This window comes from Mus musculus, chromosome 10 (assembly GCF_000001635.26).
Source record: "Mus musculus strain C57BL/6J chromosome 10, GRCm38.p6 C57BL/6J".
NCBI classification, from domain to species: Eukaryota; Metazoa; Chordata; class Mammalia; order Rodentia; family Muridae; genus Mus; species Mus musculus.
In genome coordinates this window covers 43066647-43084782 of record NC_000076.6, presented here as the reverse complement: position 1 = coordinate 43084782, position 18136 = coordinate 43066647, and the positions used below count along the sequence as shown (strand labels likewise).

At 45.1% G+C, this 18136-nt stretch overlaps 1 protein-coding gene across 4 annotated transcripts in view; it reads left to right on the top strand.

Moving 5' to 3' along the window:
- The window catches only part of Sobp (sine oculis binding protein), a 180652-nt gene that overhangs the window by 98357 nt on the left and 64159 nt on the right, over positions 1–18136 (top strand). For 2 of the 4 annotated variants that reach the window (XM_030244820.1, NM_175407.3), the window contains one exon: positions 10095–10190. The exons of the other annotated variants lie outside the window; for them this stretch is intronic. Coding sequence is in view for 1 of the 2 variants with exons in the window: in NM_175407.3 (NP_780616.4) it covers positions 10095–10190 (96 nt within the window). In the remaining variant the exon portion in view is untranslated. The remainder of the gene's footprint in view (positions 1–10094; positions 10191–18136) is intronic. 4 annotated transcript variants of the gene reach the window in all.

Here is an 18136-nt window from a genome sequence, read left to right as displayed (position 1 = left end):
CTGAATCCTTTGCAGACTCCCACTCTTATCTTATATTATATCAAACACCTCCGTTTCATACACACACACACACACACACACACATGCATTTATGCATGCATGCACACAATTTAGTGACACCAGTGTTCACAATTTATAACACAGGGACTTCTTTAGCTGACAACACAGGAGAAATAAACAGTCAGGATCTATGACATCAGATTCGAGAGCCAGACTGCTTGGGTGTGAATTCTAGTTCTACTGTTTGTTATCTGTGTGAATCCATGCATTACATCATCTCTCTCTCTCTGCCTCAGTTCCCTCATAGGTAAACTAGAGATAATATTAGCTAGCTCTAGACTTTTCTTTTGTGCGGCACTAATCACCTGTATTAAATCCGTTAATATATAGAGAATGCTGATATGGAGCCTGATATATAATACAGAAGAGCTATAGAAACCTGTGCTAATACCCAAGACGGTATCTTAGTCTGTCTAGCAGTGTACTTCTGAATCCCATTTGGGGCCAGGCTGTTTCTGGGGGAGACGCCTTGCAGATAACGACACCCTTCTATAATGCCTGCCTCCTTTTTGAGCTTTGCCGAGGGGATCCTGGAGTCTCCCAGCAGCCCTTGCCTGTTTCATATTTCCTCTGATTTCTCTGGTCCATCGTGAGGTCTGCACATAGAGATACGTGCCCAGCCCCCTTCTGCCCAGAGATTTCAGGGAACAGGAATAAAAGGACTAACCACAATGTCTCAGTGGGCCAATTATTTAAGCATTTTATGGGTGCCAACCGGTAGCAAAGTAGAAGCATTTCTGCTTGCCTGCCTTTTGTTCCCCCCTCACAGGTCCCTGGGTAATAGATGCAAATGAATAGCAGAAAAAGCCAAAGGCAGGCAGTGGGCGGGGGGGGGGGGGGGGGGGGAGGAGAGAGGAAGGGGAGGGAAGCAATCAGGGAGCTGTGATAATCCAATGTGGATTAAGGTTCTGGAATAATCAGAAGCTGCCAGGGTGTGATGGTGGTACCCCTGCCATAGAGAATCACAGAACAGACCGTGTGCCCCGCCTCACCTGTGGACACTCCGGGAACAAAGACATTTATGTGATTTGACAAGGAGCAGTGAAGTCAGGTGCAAAAGGCTCACCTGTCCAATAAAGGAAAAATGGATTTGAAAATAAGAAGTAAAAACAGAGGCTTTCTGAACCACTTAGAGGCCACTCTGGTGATCCCGCAGCACGCTGGTGTGATGTGCTGGGGTGATGGAGATGTATTTCAGTTTATTGAGTAGCTGTGATTCGGACTGCTGTTGTGTAACCCTTTCAGCCCCCCTAGGAGGGCAGCCATTAATCAGGCACAAGGTAGCTGGGTGCTTGTGCGGCTCAGAGCAGTTCTGAACTGACATCTTTAAGATGCTTATGGAAACCATAAACATGATTCAATTCCCATTATCTTCATGTTGCATATCTGTTACCATTATTCTTTGAAGACTCCAAATTGGATATTAAAAATTTATGATATATATAAAGGTTTGCACGGTGTTTTTTTTTTTTTTTTTAATCACTGCTGCAAATAAGTCCTTCTCCTCTGATCCATCAGGCTATGTGGACTGTCAGAGGAGCCTAGAGAGCCACAGGGATATGGGGAGCCTGTGTCGTGTGATGCCCATGAGGAGCATGGGAAGCCAGGAGAAGCTGTACTGGGGAACAGCCTCTCCTCCTAGACACACTAAATGGGAGGTTAAATACATTTTGTCGAAAGAGCAAAGTAAAACAGCTTCCACCACAGGAATCCAATCAAATGTCTTCACCAAGTGAATGAAGGGGTGAAGGGGGGGGGGTCCCCAGTGCAAAAATTAGTGGTAATGTGAACTGAGAACGTTCCCAGGTCTGGGACTTGCATCCAGGGATGCTCGGAGTCTGTCCAGAGGAGAGTCTGGTGCCAGATGGGAGTGCTCAGTTAGAGCTGCTTGCAGACACACAGCTCAAACTGCACAGATCTCTGTTCAAAGGAAGGCCATTCAGAGTACGGGAAAACAAAATATTGGCTTAAAGCACAAGCAGGGGTTAATGAATCCATCTGAACTACATTTACAGATGCCTTAGGGTTCCTACTGCTGCCGTGAACCACCATGATCGAAGCAACTTGGGGAGGAAAGGGTTTATTTGGCTTACACTTCCACATCATGATCCCTCACTGAAGGAAGTCAGGACAGGAACTCAAACAGGGCAGGAACCAGGAAGCAGGAGCTGATGCAGTGGCCATAGAGGACTGCTGCTTACTGGCTTGCTACCTATGGCTTGCTCAGCCAGCTTTTTTCTAGAACCCAAGACCCTGAGCCGAGGGATGACACCACCCACAGTGGGCTGAGTCCTCCCCCACCAATCACTAATTAAGAGAATGTCTACAGGCTTGCCTACAGCCTGATCTTATGGAGGAATTTTCTCAATGGAGGTCCCCTCCTCTCAAATGACTTTACTTTGTGTCAAGCTGACATGCATCTAGCCATCACACAGGGTGTGTATCATACAAGCATAGTTTCATATTCATATATATATATATATATATATATGAAATCATACAATATTATATCTGTCACATATCATACATATCATATATCATACAAGCAAGGCTTCATATATAATGTGTGATCTCTGCCCTCAAAGGATTAGTATCCTGAGCTTTTGTCCCCGCCGGCAAGAACACACTCAGGACAACCGGAATCTTCTGCGGCAAAGCTTTTATTGCTTACTTATCATGAAGGAAGACCCCGAACCGGGAAAATGGCGCTGCTTATATAGCCTGCAGCGTGACGTTTCAGCACCTGATGTGGCGTGACAGCTCCTGATTCGTTGCTCGCCCATCAACCCGTTACTATGCCGCGAGATGGGCAGTGACTAGGCATGAGTTCACTCTTGCACTTGCGCATAAGGCTTGTTTACTAGTTAGGCGCAGTGGAAGCCAGCGCCATCTTATAATGGCGATTGCTCACGGCACGCACGCAATTGCTCGCTGCACGGCTCTCCACAGATTAGGAAGGATTGGTCTATGAGGAAGAAAAGACATGATTCATAAGCAAGATGAATTCAAATGAGGCATCCCAGACTGGCCTGGGACAGCAGGAAAAGGTGAGACATTAGGGGCAAAGAAGAGGGTACCTAGCAGGCAAGTCTAACCTATAAATAGGTGAGGATTTATGAGAATAGAGCAGGGTTCAGTCTATTGAGGAGTTGAAGAGAGGAAAGTAGTGCAAAAGGATTGCTGGCCACCATCCAAGTCAGGCTCAATGCCTGCGGTGGGGCTGAGTCATGCTGTCTAAGTGAGGGGTAGGGGTTCTGGGGGAAAAAAAGGCAGAATGAACAGGCAGTGGGCAGTGGAGGCAAGTCCGGAGACAGTACCCAGGGATCAGGACTGGAGTGCAAAGCAGTGTCCAGTACTATATGGCTGAAGGACAGGAATCTATTCATTCCCTTGATCTCCGAGGTGCTAGACCACACTCTGGAGATTTGCAGCTGAACAGAACACGGTTTGTACATGCAGGGATCCCGATGAATCCTGTATTCCCAGGACTCAGGTTAGGACTTGGAAGATGGGTTCCCAGATGACTTCCTAAAGGCGAGGGTCAATGGTGTGTAAGAATTTTCCAGAAGGGGGAAAGGTTTCTATTTTTACCTATGAAAATTAGGGTAAAGGGCAAGAAACCAGTTGAGGGGATCTGGGCGTTCAGTCAGGAGGAACTGGCTCTCTGAGGTGAAAGCATCTGGGCTATAGCTCCGGGGAGGGCAGGGGGCCACTCCAGAAACCTCCCTACCTACCATATCGAGCAAGGGCAGGAGCAGCTGGGCAGAGCTCCTAGGGTGTGCACTCCTGCAGGACAGAGGCACTGGCTGACCTTTTTGTTCATAAAGACATCCATGGTCCTCTAGAATGGCTCTGTATGGCTGTCAATTCCTCTGTATGTCCTTGGCATCTAAGCACAAGAAAAGGAAACCAAACGGAGTTCTCGAATGCTTACTATAAACTTGAAAAAAGAAGTTTTATTACTTCTTGTTCAAAACATAGGTTATAAAATAGAAAGTGAATGCCCCCCCTTATGTCTCTGTAAAGCTTCATCTCTACATCAATCCCCACAACGTCGAGATGGACTATTTTTGAAGTTTCCAAGTCTGGTACCGACACCACATGTGTGATCACATGTGTGATGTCAGCTGTATCTGCTGAGCTCTGGAAGAACTGGAACCTTCGCCACATTCCCTGCCTCATGGTTCTGACTCCAGGGGAAACCTTTCCCTTTCCTTTCTTTTCTTTCCTTTTCTTTTCTTTTGGTTTTTCAAGACAGGGTTTCTCTGTGTAGCCCTGGTTGTCCTGGAACTCACTCTATACACCAGGTTGGCCTCGAACTCAGAAATCCGCCTGCCTCTGCCTCCCGAGTGCTGGGATTAAAGGCGTGCGCCACCACGCCCGGCAGGAAAACCTTTTCTTGTTTTCAAAATAAACGGCATCACACTGACACAGAAATATCTACACTCCCATCCACCAGGGGAGGCTTAATTCCAAAGCTTCGTTGTCTTTCTACTTCCACAATAACATTAACCTTTCCTGTTGTGTGAGGTAGGCAAATGGAGCTGTTCCTAGAATGTTCCATGTTTTCTAAAGGTATTGTCCAGAAGAAAGATTTTGCTTCAGTGTGAACATTGCACCACGACTTTTTCCCAGAGAAAGAAATGAGTCCTTGGAAGAATTACAATTTATTACATAGAAGATTCAGGATACAGCCAGTGATTTCCCAGAGAAGTGACTGCACAGGTTTAGGCAGAGGGCTCTGGAGTACAGAGTCAAGTCATTAGCCAGAGTGTCGGCTTCTAGTGTTTACTTAAATACTAGGTGCAACAGGAAAACAGATGTATGAGGCCAAGCATGGTGAAAGGCTGAGGCAGGAGGATCTTGAGTTTGAAGCCAGCATGAGCTACATAACAAAACCTTATTTCAGAAAACAAGAAGAGGGCCGGGAAGATGGCTGAGCAGTTAAGAGGGACACACTGCTCTTGCAGAGGACCAGGGTTCCATTTTCAGCATCCAGATGTGTGTATGTGTGTGTGTGTGTGTGTGTGTGTGAGAGAGAGAGAGAGAGAGAGACAGAGACAGAGACAGAGACAGAGACAGAGAGACAGAAAGACAGAGAGACAGCTAGAGAGAGCTGCTTCTAGCTCCAGGTGTGTGTGTTGGGGGGGGGGGTGTCACAGCTGCTTCTAGCTCCAGGTGTGTGTGTTGGGGGGGGGGTGTCACAGATGCTTCTAGCTCCAGGTGTGTGTTGGGGGGGTCACAGCTGCTTCTAGCTCCAGGTGCCAGGGAGGGAGAGTGGAGGTCTCACAGCTACTCCTAACTCCAGGGAGTATGTGTGTATGTGTGTGAGGGTGTGTCACAACTGCATTTAACTCCAGGTGTGTGTGAGTAGAGGGAGGCACAGGCATTTCTAACTTCAGGTGTGTGTGTGTATGTATGTATGTGGGGGGGGGCATCACAGTGGCTTCTAACTTCAAGTATATGTGGGGACATGGGGGTCACAGCTGCTTCTAACTGCAGGTGGGGTGGGGTGGAGTTATAGCTACTTCTAACTCCAGGGAGTGTGTGTGTGTGTGTGTGTGTGTGTGTGTGTGTATGTATGTATGTATGTGTGTGTGTATCGGAGTGGGTCACAGCTGCTTCTAATCCTAGGTGTTGGCCTTTCACAGCCTCTTCCAACTCGAGCTTTAGGGGAATCTGAGGCCTCTGGCCTCTATAGTCACCTGTACTCACTGTGAGAATGTGACATGGGCGCACGCGCACACACACACACACACACACACACACACACACATACACAATTAAAAACCAAAATAAATCTTTAATCCCTCCCCCACAAAAAACACAAGCCTTTGTGGAAATCTTACAATTTTAGTGAAATTTTTTTACTTTCTTCTTCTATTTTTTTTAATAGCAAAAATGTGAAGCTTTCTCAGAACAGTAAGTCAAAAATGTCCCTTTGTCCTGCCAGTCACATCTTTCATGACACATTCATAGTAAAATGCAACAAAATGGTTTCCCATCTATGTTCCCTTTTAGCAGCACATTAGCCAGAGTACAGCTGCTGGGGTTAAAGCACATGAAGTGAATTAGTCCATCAGCCAGTGTCTCCACACTCCTTCATTTCAGAACTTGTCACTCCAGAACAAAGGCAGTCAATAACACTGTCTTCTGGGCCCCAGTGGGGGCCAAGAGCCACCAGTGGGATGGTCTACTCCTGGAAGTCAATTAGCTGTGTATTGTTGGTAGGGAATTTAAGAACAATAATAAAACTGTCGGCAGGTCTGTCTGCTCTGTGTTATTACAATGACCTGCTCTGGAATAATTTCAGTGTCTACGCTGTCATCTGCAGGGGTAGTTGGGTTCCTCTCTCTGTACCCCACTACTAAGTCATTATCTGGCACCCCAAATAGAGCATATATAGATTAAGGCACAGGCCCAATACATGACATCTTAAGATGTTCTGAAATCAATCTATGTACAAGATTAGTGGCACTGCAATGGAATGTACCTGACCTTGCCCCAAGATGCTGGGCACTGGTGAGCAAGCACATTCTTGGAGCGTGTTTACCAGTCAGTGATTGAAGATAGTGATGGTTGACCCAACTCTGTCCTGCCCTCTACATAATTGTACCCTTGTTGGGGAGATAGAAGTTAAGAAAGAAAGAAAAAAAAATGGAAGTCTTGGTCTGGGTTGGAGAGATGAAGGAAGGCATTTGCTAGGAAGCGAAGCAGAAGCTCTCCAAGTCAGCTTGCTCATCAGGAACCAAGAGGCAACCATGGACAAACCAGACATTTTTCTGACAGGCAGCTGGTCCCTGGATCTCTCAACCCTTTAGAGTAAGACCCACCTTAGGGCCACATCTGCTGAGCACTGCCCAGTGGTTCAGTGTCCTCTCCGTGCCTGTGGATACCCTCCTTAGACCAGTTGCTCTTGACCTGTTTGTACACTCTGCTGTCATCTGAGAGCTTTTTATTATTCAGTTTTGTTTTTATGAGTTTATAAAAAAGCTACATTCTGAACCCTATGCTGGACCTATTAAATTAAATCTGCGGAAGGGTAGAAAGTAGGAGTCAGAAACCCATGTTGTTAGCAACAGAAAACAGCCTACCCAAGACGCTAGGCTGCCTAGTCGAATGCACTTCATTCCACTTAGTAATAACTTGAAATTTCATTTTAAAGCTTCATAATGCAAGTGGGTTTGCTGTGGTGAGAGGCATGTGTCAGTGCACATGTGCACACAGATATTAGGATCAGGGCTCAACATTCCTTGGACTTTGTGTATTCTCCATCCTGTGCAGAGCACATATCCAGCTAGACATTTTCTTTCATTTGCGTTTTATCTATTTATCTATCTATCTACCTACCTACCTACCTACCTATCTACCTATCTGTGTGCATACACATGCACTGGAGCCTGATCATTGTGCATTTGTAAAAACAACCTGGGAGTCAATTCTCTCCTTCCACCATCTGGGTCCCAGGGATTAAACTCAGGTCTCTAAGCTTAGCCATAAATGCCTTGTCCACTGAGTCATCTCAGTGACCCTGGAGGACAGGATTTCTTGGACTCTGGAGTCAGCCTGAGTGTCTGAACGAGCTGAGGGAGATGAACCCAATGGCTCAATGAAGAGACACGTTTCTGGCTTCTTTTTATTTCCCAACATCCCCAATGCTCCCCATTCTCTTTTGTTGCTGCCTAACGAAGCCTCCTAGGGATAAAGGCTTAGTATGAAACCTACACAGCACCCGAATCTTAGATAATGGGACATTTTTGTCCTTTAAACACATAGAAAGCATAGTGAGCACCTTGCATGTAAGTGAAATGAATGTATTTTTGCCTCTTATGTTGAAAATATCCATAGGCATCTGGTGTGTATGAATGTGTATACATAGTACATGCATAATAAACATATTCCACCTTATGAATATTTATACTCAAGATACATATATATTGAATATAGACATACATATGTAAATAGTAGCCCTTGTAAACGATATGCAAATTGTGCTTCTGAGCATATGTATTGCAGTGCATCAGGAATATAATAAACCCACCACCAAGCAAGACATATCTTGAGGTGGTATTTTCAAAAGTTGTTTACGATAGGGTCTAGTTACCATCCAGATAGGTACAACTCACCGGACATGGCCAGGTTACTTGAATGTGGTTCCTTCCTTTAAGGGGTCTGTCCATCACACAGTGACTTAGGATTTTGCTGTGAAGAAGTTAATATGGGTGCCGCCCACTGGCATCTCAAAGCCTGCTTCCAGCTCCCTCCGTCTCTGTACTCACTGCTGCCTCAGTCTGTTGGGGTTTAAAATGGGTCCCCTTTGAGTTCCATCATCCCACACGGCGATGTCACTGCAGAGCAGTCCTGCTGCACTGGCAAGGGGCATTATAGGCTTCAGGTGACCGTCCAGCCAGAGGCCACGATGCTTGCTTCTTTCCCTGTCACATAGGGCCTATCCTAGAACACATTTTAATTTTTCTCTGGCTTTATGGGGATAAGAGTATAAGGAAACGGTACTACCTCACCAAGATATTCATTAAAAAAAACACATAAAAATGAGCCCCAAGCAGAGCTATCCCTTCCACACAGACTCGCCATAGCCCCAACAACTCCTGACCATGTCATTTCGTTCCCCGATTCCACCTAGAGGCCTCATGACGAGTAACAGAAACCTTCACTAGATACAAGTGGTGCAATTTTCAAACATGCAGAGTACATATGGATTCCTTTAGAAACAACAGCCTACAGCGTAGCGGGGGAGCTCTGAGTGACACTTGTCGGGGTAGATTTCACTCTGTCAGGGAAATGATACGTAAGCACTGTCATTGCTGTGTCACTGACTCTGCTCGCTGCCCCTCCCCCTCCGGCCCGTATATCACAACAGGTAGTTCTCAGCTGTTCCCTCCGTGCCAGACATACATTTTATCTAAAGAGACAGCAGACAGAGCTACCTGCTGCTTCCTGTGCGGCTCTCCCTGTGTTTCTCTCCTTTTTCCTACTTCACTGGGGCTCTTAAAAATCAGCTGGCAGGGAGCCAGGAGCTCATCATTTTAATGCAGTGCAAAATGGAATATGCATAATTATATGCAAGCCATATGTGAGGGAGGCAAGCTCAGCTGTGGATTTCAGGAGGGCCAGGAGAGATAGAGATAGAGAGAGACAGAGGGAGAGATAGAGAGATAGAGATAGGAGAGGAGAGAGAGAGAAAGAGAGAGGGAGGGAGAGCATAAGCAGTTAGGGCTAAGAGAACATGAGAGCTGCAGGATGCAAATGTCCCCCTGATGAATGGATTAACGAGTGTACTTTGGACATGCCCCTTTCACCCACCTCTCCCTCACACCCCTCCAAGTCAGAAACCAATGGAGGTTAGGAAGAGAAGACTTCAGTGGGTGTTGCTGGTGAATAATGCGGATGCCTCTGTTGAAACATCAGCTTTCTCAATTGACAGCCTAGATCAAAATAACCAGGAACTTCTAATGCAGCTTCTTAATTAAATCTTTTTTTTAACTGCATTTAATAGAAGAATCATTGTTCTTATGAGATCATTGATCCTTTGGATCTTTATTTAAAAATTGAGGGCATCAATTTATCTCTAATAATATTACAGTTCAAAATATAACTATGCAATTTGCTTTTCTTATGGCCTTGCTATTAGAATTTCTTAAAAATGCTTTATCTAGAGATTGCTTAAGCATGTCAAAAACGTTTAAACACGTATGTATGTCACAGTCTCCTGACCGTGTGAGGAACTGTGTCACTACAACACTCGAGTGTTGGTGACACCCAACAAAATCAGTTGATTTGGGTCTGCTCTGTGTTCTTTGAACTATTCCACCATGATGAATTTGCATGTTGAAACCAAACAGTCTAAAGAAAAACAAATCTCAAATTTTGATACCTAAAGGGCATACTGCGTATTTAAACAAACTTCTTAATAATGTTGTTATTTCTGGATTCCCGTTTGTTTAATGATCTGAGCTTTTTTTTTCCTACCATTATTTGTAAGTCCCTAAATAGGCCATTATATTTCCCTTCAGGCTAGAGATGAAGATGGACGTGCTGAAACGTTTCCCCAGCAGCACTATGCTAAGGAAACTCCAAGGCTTGCCTTCAAGAATAACTGCGAACTACTTGTAAGAATGATATACTTACGACAAGTCTAGAATGTTACTTTAGCACAGTGAAAACAGTTTTTTTTTTTGCAAGGGTTTGTTCATGATTACATAATTTATGAAATATTATATTTTTCTGTATAGAGTTCTAAGTGCTAATTCTGATATCACTGCATATTAATTATAAGATCTCGAGTTGTTTGCAAATCTTTTATATCTGATTTTAAAGCTTGAATGGCCCTTTCTTTATTAGCTTGTTTTGGATTGTAGTTTCTAAGCAGCCACTTGGAGAATGGCTAGTAAAGATAAAAATATAACTTCGATACATGGAGCTTGAAGAATGCCCCACCCCACCCCACCCTTCCTCCTACGCCCGAGATGTGTGCTATTGTAGCAGACAAAGGTGGCTGAGTTTGCTTCAGATAGGAAAGAGAGCCCATTAGACACACAGCACTCCCTTTAGGATTCAAGTATTCCTCCACTCTCTTGCCAAACTCCATCGTCTCTCCCCTGCAGAAGGCTTAGAAGTAGTGACAGGGTGGGGGGATGTTTACTGTTGTGGGGGGAGCATCAGCTGTGACAAAGCTAGGTTCCAACGCAAGGTTAATTTGCTGTTCATTTTAGCATTTACAGGGAGACACGATGAGAAGCAAGCAGGAATGTCTATTATATTTCTATTAAATGAATCTGTTGGGGCCTTACATCCTTGATTAGCTTTTTGAAAACGAGTGCTCAGCAATGCATTTTCTGTCTACCTAAAGTAAACAGAGAATGAATTGTCATTTATTTGGCCAGTCAAACGCTGCTTTTGAAAATGAAGCTTTCGGAAGGATCTAGCGTGCTGTCCCTAAATGTTCTTTTCTTTTCAATTGCATTAAAGCAAAACATTTGCTCCAACTAAACGAAAACAGGGAAAGAAGATGAAGATGCTCAGCTGTTAACATTTGAGGTGGCTTCATTTCTGTTTGGATGTTTGGCCCAGTTTAGAGGTTTGCCAGGTCACTGCATTAGGAATTCCCACGAGTGACAGCCTTTGGGTTTGGCTCTGACAGTAACTGTCCGTTAAACACAAAGCGACCGGAGAGCAGGAGAGTGAATGGTACAGGCCTTGTCCATTCCAGCTGCAGCAGCTGCAGAGTGAGAACCTCCTTCAGGCAGCACAGCAGACACGGTCACAATGGTGCCACTCAGCCCGTGTGTGCAGCGCCCTTGACCAACTATGCTGCAGGCAGACTCACTGCTTATAAATGCAGTTGTTGGCATGAAAATTTAACTCGCCTGATATTTTATTTGAGGGCTCTTAAACATCCAGGTCTGCTGTAACATTTTATATTCCTCAGGGTATTTTCACAATGCTTTTAATGCCGTCTTGGTAACTGTGGTCATCCATGCCTGGGGGTTAGAGGGGAGCATTTGTGCTGTTTTAGGATCAGAATGCTTTTAGGACTGGCTCCCTTCTTTGTAGAAAGATTGTGAAGACTAATATACCATTCTTAGGTTTCCCCTATGTGTTGGAAAAGTAAATGTGCTTTAGAGTATACTGGAGGAAAAGAAAATTTTTAAAAAAAAATGTGAACATCATTTCCAGATCCGTTTAGAGAAGGTGCACACGCTTGCGTTGCCTGACTGACAGCCCTGCTGAGTTGGCGGGAGTTTCGAGAGGTTTGGTGCGAGCTTCACTGCAGTTTCTGTTAGAAATGCTTGCCCTTGTTCAGCTTACTTTCCCTATGATGAAAAAGAAGACAGAAAGCACAAGTAAGCGTATCTCTTTAAGAAGAAATTACAAACAGCGGCCAGCTGTTAAGAATAGCGGTGATTGGCTGTTGCTAAGGCCTGAGCAGGACTATTCCTTTGCAAAAGAATTGTTCATTCTTAAGAGAGAAATACAACTTTGGAGTTTTCTTACTACAGCTTGGAGGAGATATTTAAGGAATCTGACAGGGAGGACTGCAAACTCTACTCCAAAGTGCCTTTTTAGCTTAAGGGTGGTTCTGGCGTCTTCCTTGGCTAGCTGCAGCCCCAGCAGCAGCCTGTTGGGAAAGCATGAGAAAAGCTGGGATTGCAGAGGTCTTTGGTGTTCCCAGGTGACCAGAAGCACACAGCTGAAAGCTTGTCCCCCTGGGCTATAGGGATTTCAGACAGAAAGGGGCCTGGACCAGGTAGACAGGACATTGACTCTATGATATTGATGGTTGAATGTCTCTGCGTCCCTCCCCTAGCCCACACTTCTTGGAAGAGGCAGAACTATTGAGTAACTTATGAAAGAAAGAGAGAGAGAGAGAGAGAGAGAGAGAGAGAGAGAGAGAAAGCAAGCAAGCAGAGTAAAATCAGAGTATGCCTGGAATACACAAGCGTATGTAATCAGAAGGCACCAACAAAGAAAGCATTGGCTATAGCAGTGACTGTGCGTGCAACTGTAGAGTTCCTGTACGGTATTGATTTTTCCATTAAATCCCAAACTGTGATGTGTGCCTTCACACTAATGCACTATACACATGACTGGAGATATTTAGCTTGCTGACCAAGATTCTCTCTTTGGTGGTAACATAGTGGTTTCTAAATTAATTTTGGAAGCACAAGGCTATAAAGGCTAGTGATTACATAAACAATTCCTATGGGATGGGTCAGAGTTCAGTGTGGTCACCTAGCTCTTCATAGGCAGGTGTGTGTGTGTCTGTGTGTCTGTGTGTCTGTGTGTGTGTGTGTGTGTGTGTGTGTGTAAGAGGGAAATTTGCTTTATAATCAAACTATGACCAAAGGAAACAACTTTCAGTAAAAGCAAGTATGAGAGATTTCTGTCGGTCTTGACACTAACAGCACTATTAACATTCAAGACTAAGAATGGAGAACAGTTGGAGCCAGCCATGGCGACCAGTGCTTGCACCAGATTCCAGTCCCATCGCCAGTCTCCATATGATCACTCAGGTTCTCCCTGGAGAAGCAAGCTTGGGACTGCAAAGGTTCTTGTCTTCCCTAATAAAATGCTCATTCAGTGGGTGGGACTGAAGGAGCTGCAGCGAGAGGGAATCCTTAAGGATCTTTTGAGTTCATATTTTCTCGTTAGCCAGTTTCTTGTTAGTTCTCAGGAACTGGTTGGGCAAAAATCTTGTATTTGAGCCTGGGAAGAAAAAGACCTACAACTAGAAGAAATTGCTAGATTTGAAACTGAAAGATTTGGAGGAGGGTATGAAGATAACTGAGTTGAAATCCCAACTTGTGGGTGTGTGTGCGCGTGTTTGTGCACGTGTATGTGCGTGGGTGTTTGATGTGTGCGCATGCGTGCCTGTTGCTTGTTTGTTTCGAGACAGGGTCTCTCCCTGGAACCTGAGACTCATGGATTAGACCAGGCTGTTGGGGGCTGGGGGGTTTTCTCTGCCTCCCACCCCCACAGCGGAGCATTACTAGTTAGAAAGCTAGCAAGTGTAGGAAAGAGAGGGAAGTGCGGGGGAGAGTAAGCTTGTCCAACGAGGCTTCAGCTTCCGGAATCATCACCCAGAGTCTGAGTCTCTATGGCTTCTTCTGGCTGGTAGTGTGAGGGTTGTGAAGAAGGAGGAGGGAGGGAGCCCACAGCTGGGAGGCAAAATAAAAATAGCATGGGAAAGAATTCTTTCTGGTCACTTACAATGCCAGCAGAGGGAGAAGATGAAGACTATTTTAGTGTTGTGGCCTTGCGAACAGAGACGATGGGGTGGGGAGAGTTTAGCTGACTCTTCTATCTCAGTCCTTTGCGGAGACTGGCAGGTGGGTTAGAAGATGTACACCTCACCCCCACCCCCACCCCAAACACTGTCAGGCAGTGTTTGGCTCACAAGGATCTGTGCATCATAATAAATAAGCAGATTGGGTCATGGAATAGGGAAAAGATTCTGTCTCTGCCTAGAATGAATGAGTACATGGTTCATACCCAACATAGTCACCATTAAGCATGTGGGCTCTTGAGTAACACGTTAAGTCTTGCTTGCCCCATAGATCCAAAGGCATGAGAGACATACGACAGCACAGTGGATGCAGCTCTATCTCTTGGCCTTCTCTGAGTTTCTGGTCTTCATATGCAAAGCCTCAGAGGAGATTGTAACTGGACACAGAGGTGTACTTAGGCTTCCTGTTGTTGATACAGATGCGCTATGCAACTGTGATTCTCCTTCTTGTCATGGATGGTATTGGTCCATGGTAAGCCACGTCCTGGGAGAGTGCTAGGAAAGTCCCAGGGTGTGGAAAGGGATGAGACTCTTGCCTCATGCAACCAGTGCGCTGAATGGAAGATGCTTTTGATCTGGGCATTTCTACAGATAGATACTGATTATAGGAGTTAGAGTGTAAGAGAAGGGGGTATATCGAGCAGAAGGAAGGTAGGTAGGAAAGCACACACCATGTGCCCTGTATCCTGTGCAGCATCTCAGACGAGCATACGAGCATGGAGATGGTAGAGCCTGTTAGAGGGCAGATAGGCAGGTCAGTGGAGGAGTCCTCAGACCTGGCTCATCCTGTGGAGTCTGGGCTTCGATAGTTTTACTTTATGCAAATTCCTAGTGTTTCTATAGATTAAAAATTACTATGGAAATTTTCTAATGTTCAAGATTATATAAAAGTCATGATGTATCCCATGTGCTTTCCCCTGCCCCCAACTTGAACACTCATCAGCGAGAGTGTGCAATCTTGCACATTTGTCCCTTTTCTCTTGATATCCCATGGTGGCAGCAGTGGTGGTGGTATTTTATTTGAGATAGAATTACATTGCTTTTCCCCTCCCATTTCTCTCTCTAACCCATCCCAGGTACCCTTTCCAACTTCTCCCATGTTCCCCTCAAGTTGATAGCCTCTTTTTATTTTATTATTGTTACAAACATACACACATGCATGCACACATAACCTGCTATATCTATTTTTGTTGTTTATACATCTATGGTTTCAGGGATGACCACATTACTCTGCACTGGACAACCAATAAGGGGGCTTATCACCTAGAAAAGCTAGTTCTCCTCCTTCCAGTAGTCATTAGTGTCCTATGGTTCTTTGTCTAGGGGTGGGACACTAAAAATTTCTCCCTTCCACATTAAAATGTCCATTGCTGTAACCATTGTTCCAATCCTGTTGATGTGGCCGTTTCTCGGAGAGACCCTTACACTGTGAACTTTGGTGTTCTGACTCTTCCAACCTCTCTGCCTCTTCTTCCTCAATGATCCCCGAGCCATGGATGCAGGAACTCTGATGGGGATGCCTCCATTGCATCTGGACTCCTCACTACCCACTGGTCTTTGCCCTGTGTCTAGTTGTGGTTTCCTAGAATGGTCTCCATTTGCTGCAGAGAAGAGCTTCTCTGACGAAGGCAGGTAGCTGCACTTGTCTGTGGGGTAAGGATAAGATTTAGAATGCAGTAAGACTTTAGTAAGGAATCCTGCAGAGCTAGCAAGGTGGAGGTAGAATCTTATCTAAGGTTCATGACCTCACTAGCCCAAAGAACCTGGCTAGGCCTCCAGTACCAGGGATGGCTTCCCTCCCATTGAGTGGGGCTTACATCCAATCAGACAGCTTTTGGTTACCACCAATGTGTGAACGCCACTTATTGCTCCTTTATTCATATCTCGTCATGCTGGTCACTGTCGTGAGTCATAGGTGTTGCAGCTGGATAAGACTGTCAGTCACTCCTCCCTTCACCCCTTGCACTGTATTTTCCAGAACCATGAATGCTATGCTACAGGAAAGGGACTTTCAGGTCAGATCTAGCTTGAATCACTCAAGTCCTATGTATGAAGTATGCCGTGTTTTCAGCCAGAGCACCTACTCTTAACCCCAGAGAGGCAGCCAAGAGCTACGTTGATCATTTATATTGTTTTGAGAGTCACCTGGACTACCCTGAACAACCATTTACAGGGAAGTTTCTTGTGCCTGGAAAGGGGTTTTGTTAGTCTTGTAGTTAGTAAGACTAACTAACAAGTTAGTTTCTGTAGAGACTATTGTCAGCCCAAATGGCTTAACTTCCTTCAAGACGTGTGTGTGCATGTGTGTTTATATGCATGCATGTATGTGTGTGTGCATGTGTGTTTGTGTGCATGTGTGTGTGCATGTATGTGTGTGTGCACACACACACAAGTGTGCATATACATCTATATGCACCGTGTATAGATTTAAGTAAGTATAAGCTGGTATGATTGCACGAGGCTCACAAACAACATTGATACTATGTGTCCCTCATCTCTCTTCTTTCTGTGGTGGCTTCCCTCCATCCTCCTCAGTTGTCCCCCTCTTCACTTTCCACTCTGTAGTCCCTGTATCCCCTAGTCCCCTCTCACATACCCACCACCATGTCTGTGGTCCTTAATACTTTTCTGATTTCTGTGGTTAACCCCATGATGCATCCTTCCATCTGAGGATTTGAAGCTAGGAACCACAGATGAGGGAGAACATACCATATCTATCTTTGGGTCTGGGTTACCTCACTCAATCTTTCCTAGGTTTATCCATTTACCTGAAGGTTTCATTAGTTCATTTTTCTTCACAGCTGAAATGTACTCCAGCTGTTGGATACATGTATTATCTTTTTATTATCCATTCATCTGGCATTGAGATTGTTTTCATTTTTCTGGCTGTTGTGAATCAGGTGGCAATGAACATGGCTGGTCAAGTATCTGTGGAGTAGGATGTGTGAGTTCTTTGGGTATGTTCAGAGGAATGGGATAGATGGATGTCTTAGGGTTTCCATTGCTGTGAAGAGACTCATTGACCAAGGCAACTCTTATAAAGGAAAATGTAATTGGAACTGGCTTAGAGCTTCAGAAGTTGTCCATTATCATCATGGCGGGAAGCATGGCAGCATCCAGGCAGGCATGATGCTAGAGGAGCCTAGAGTTTTACATCTTGATTCTCAGGCACCCAGGAAGAGTCTGGCTTTCGCAGCCAGCCAGCAGGAGGATCTCTTTAGCACTAGGCATAGCTTGAGCATAGGACCTCAAAGCCCAGCCCCACAGTGACGCACTTCTCCAAAAGGTCACACCTCCTAATAGTGTCACTCCCCTGTGGGCTAAGCATTCACGCACACAAGTCTATGGCCGCCAAACCTACTCACACGGGGTCATACGGTAGACTTTTTCCCCTGTGGATTCTCCATGCTGAGTTCCAGAGTGACTGCATCAATTTGCATTTTCATAAACAGCATGAGTATTTTCTCTTTCTTCACAACCTTGCCAGCATACGTTGTCAGTTGTTTCGTTGAGCTTAACCATTCTGCCTGGGGTCCAATGGAATCTCAAAATCGCTTTGTGTTTCCTAATTGCTAGGGACGATCGATGGGCACTTTCTGAGGTATTTCTTAGCCATTTTTATTTCTTCTATTCAGAATTCTCTGTTTAGATCCCAAGCTTATTTTTTAATTTATTTACTTTATATCTCAATATCAGCCCCTCCTCCAGTACCCCTTCACACAGGTCTTCCCCCCCCCATTTCTCCCCCCTTCTCCTTTGAGAAAAGGAAGCACCACTCTGGGTATCACTCCTGCTTACACCCCCCATATCACTCCCTCTACTAACTTCTCCACTCCCATTCCCCCTGGCACATCAAATTCCTGAAGGACTAGGCACATCTTCTCCCTTTGAGGCCAGGCGAGGTTGTTCAGTTAGGGGACCACCTAGCCCGTTTTTAATTGGGTAATTCCCCTGTAGTATAATAAATCATGTGTGCTTCCTTTTGCTTGGTGTGGAGGGTTTGTTTGCTTGTTTGTTTATCTGTTTGTTAGTTTTTGATAAAGGTTTCAGTGCCTGTCTTCCCTGCTCAGGAATGCTGCATTGGTGCTGATTTAGACAGGAGCTGAAGTTTGGGAGCTATTCACACATAAGGCAGAAGACTCTTGCTTGTGCATTGCACCATTTCCTCCAGGCCCAGTACAGCCTTGAACATCTTAGGCAATGAGGTGTGTATACCCCAGTGCCAGGAATGCCTTCAATCTTTGCTTTCTAGCCTCTAGCTTTATGTGT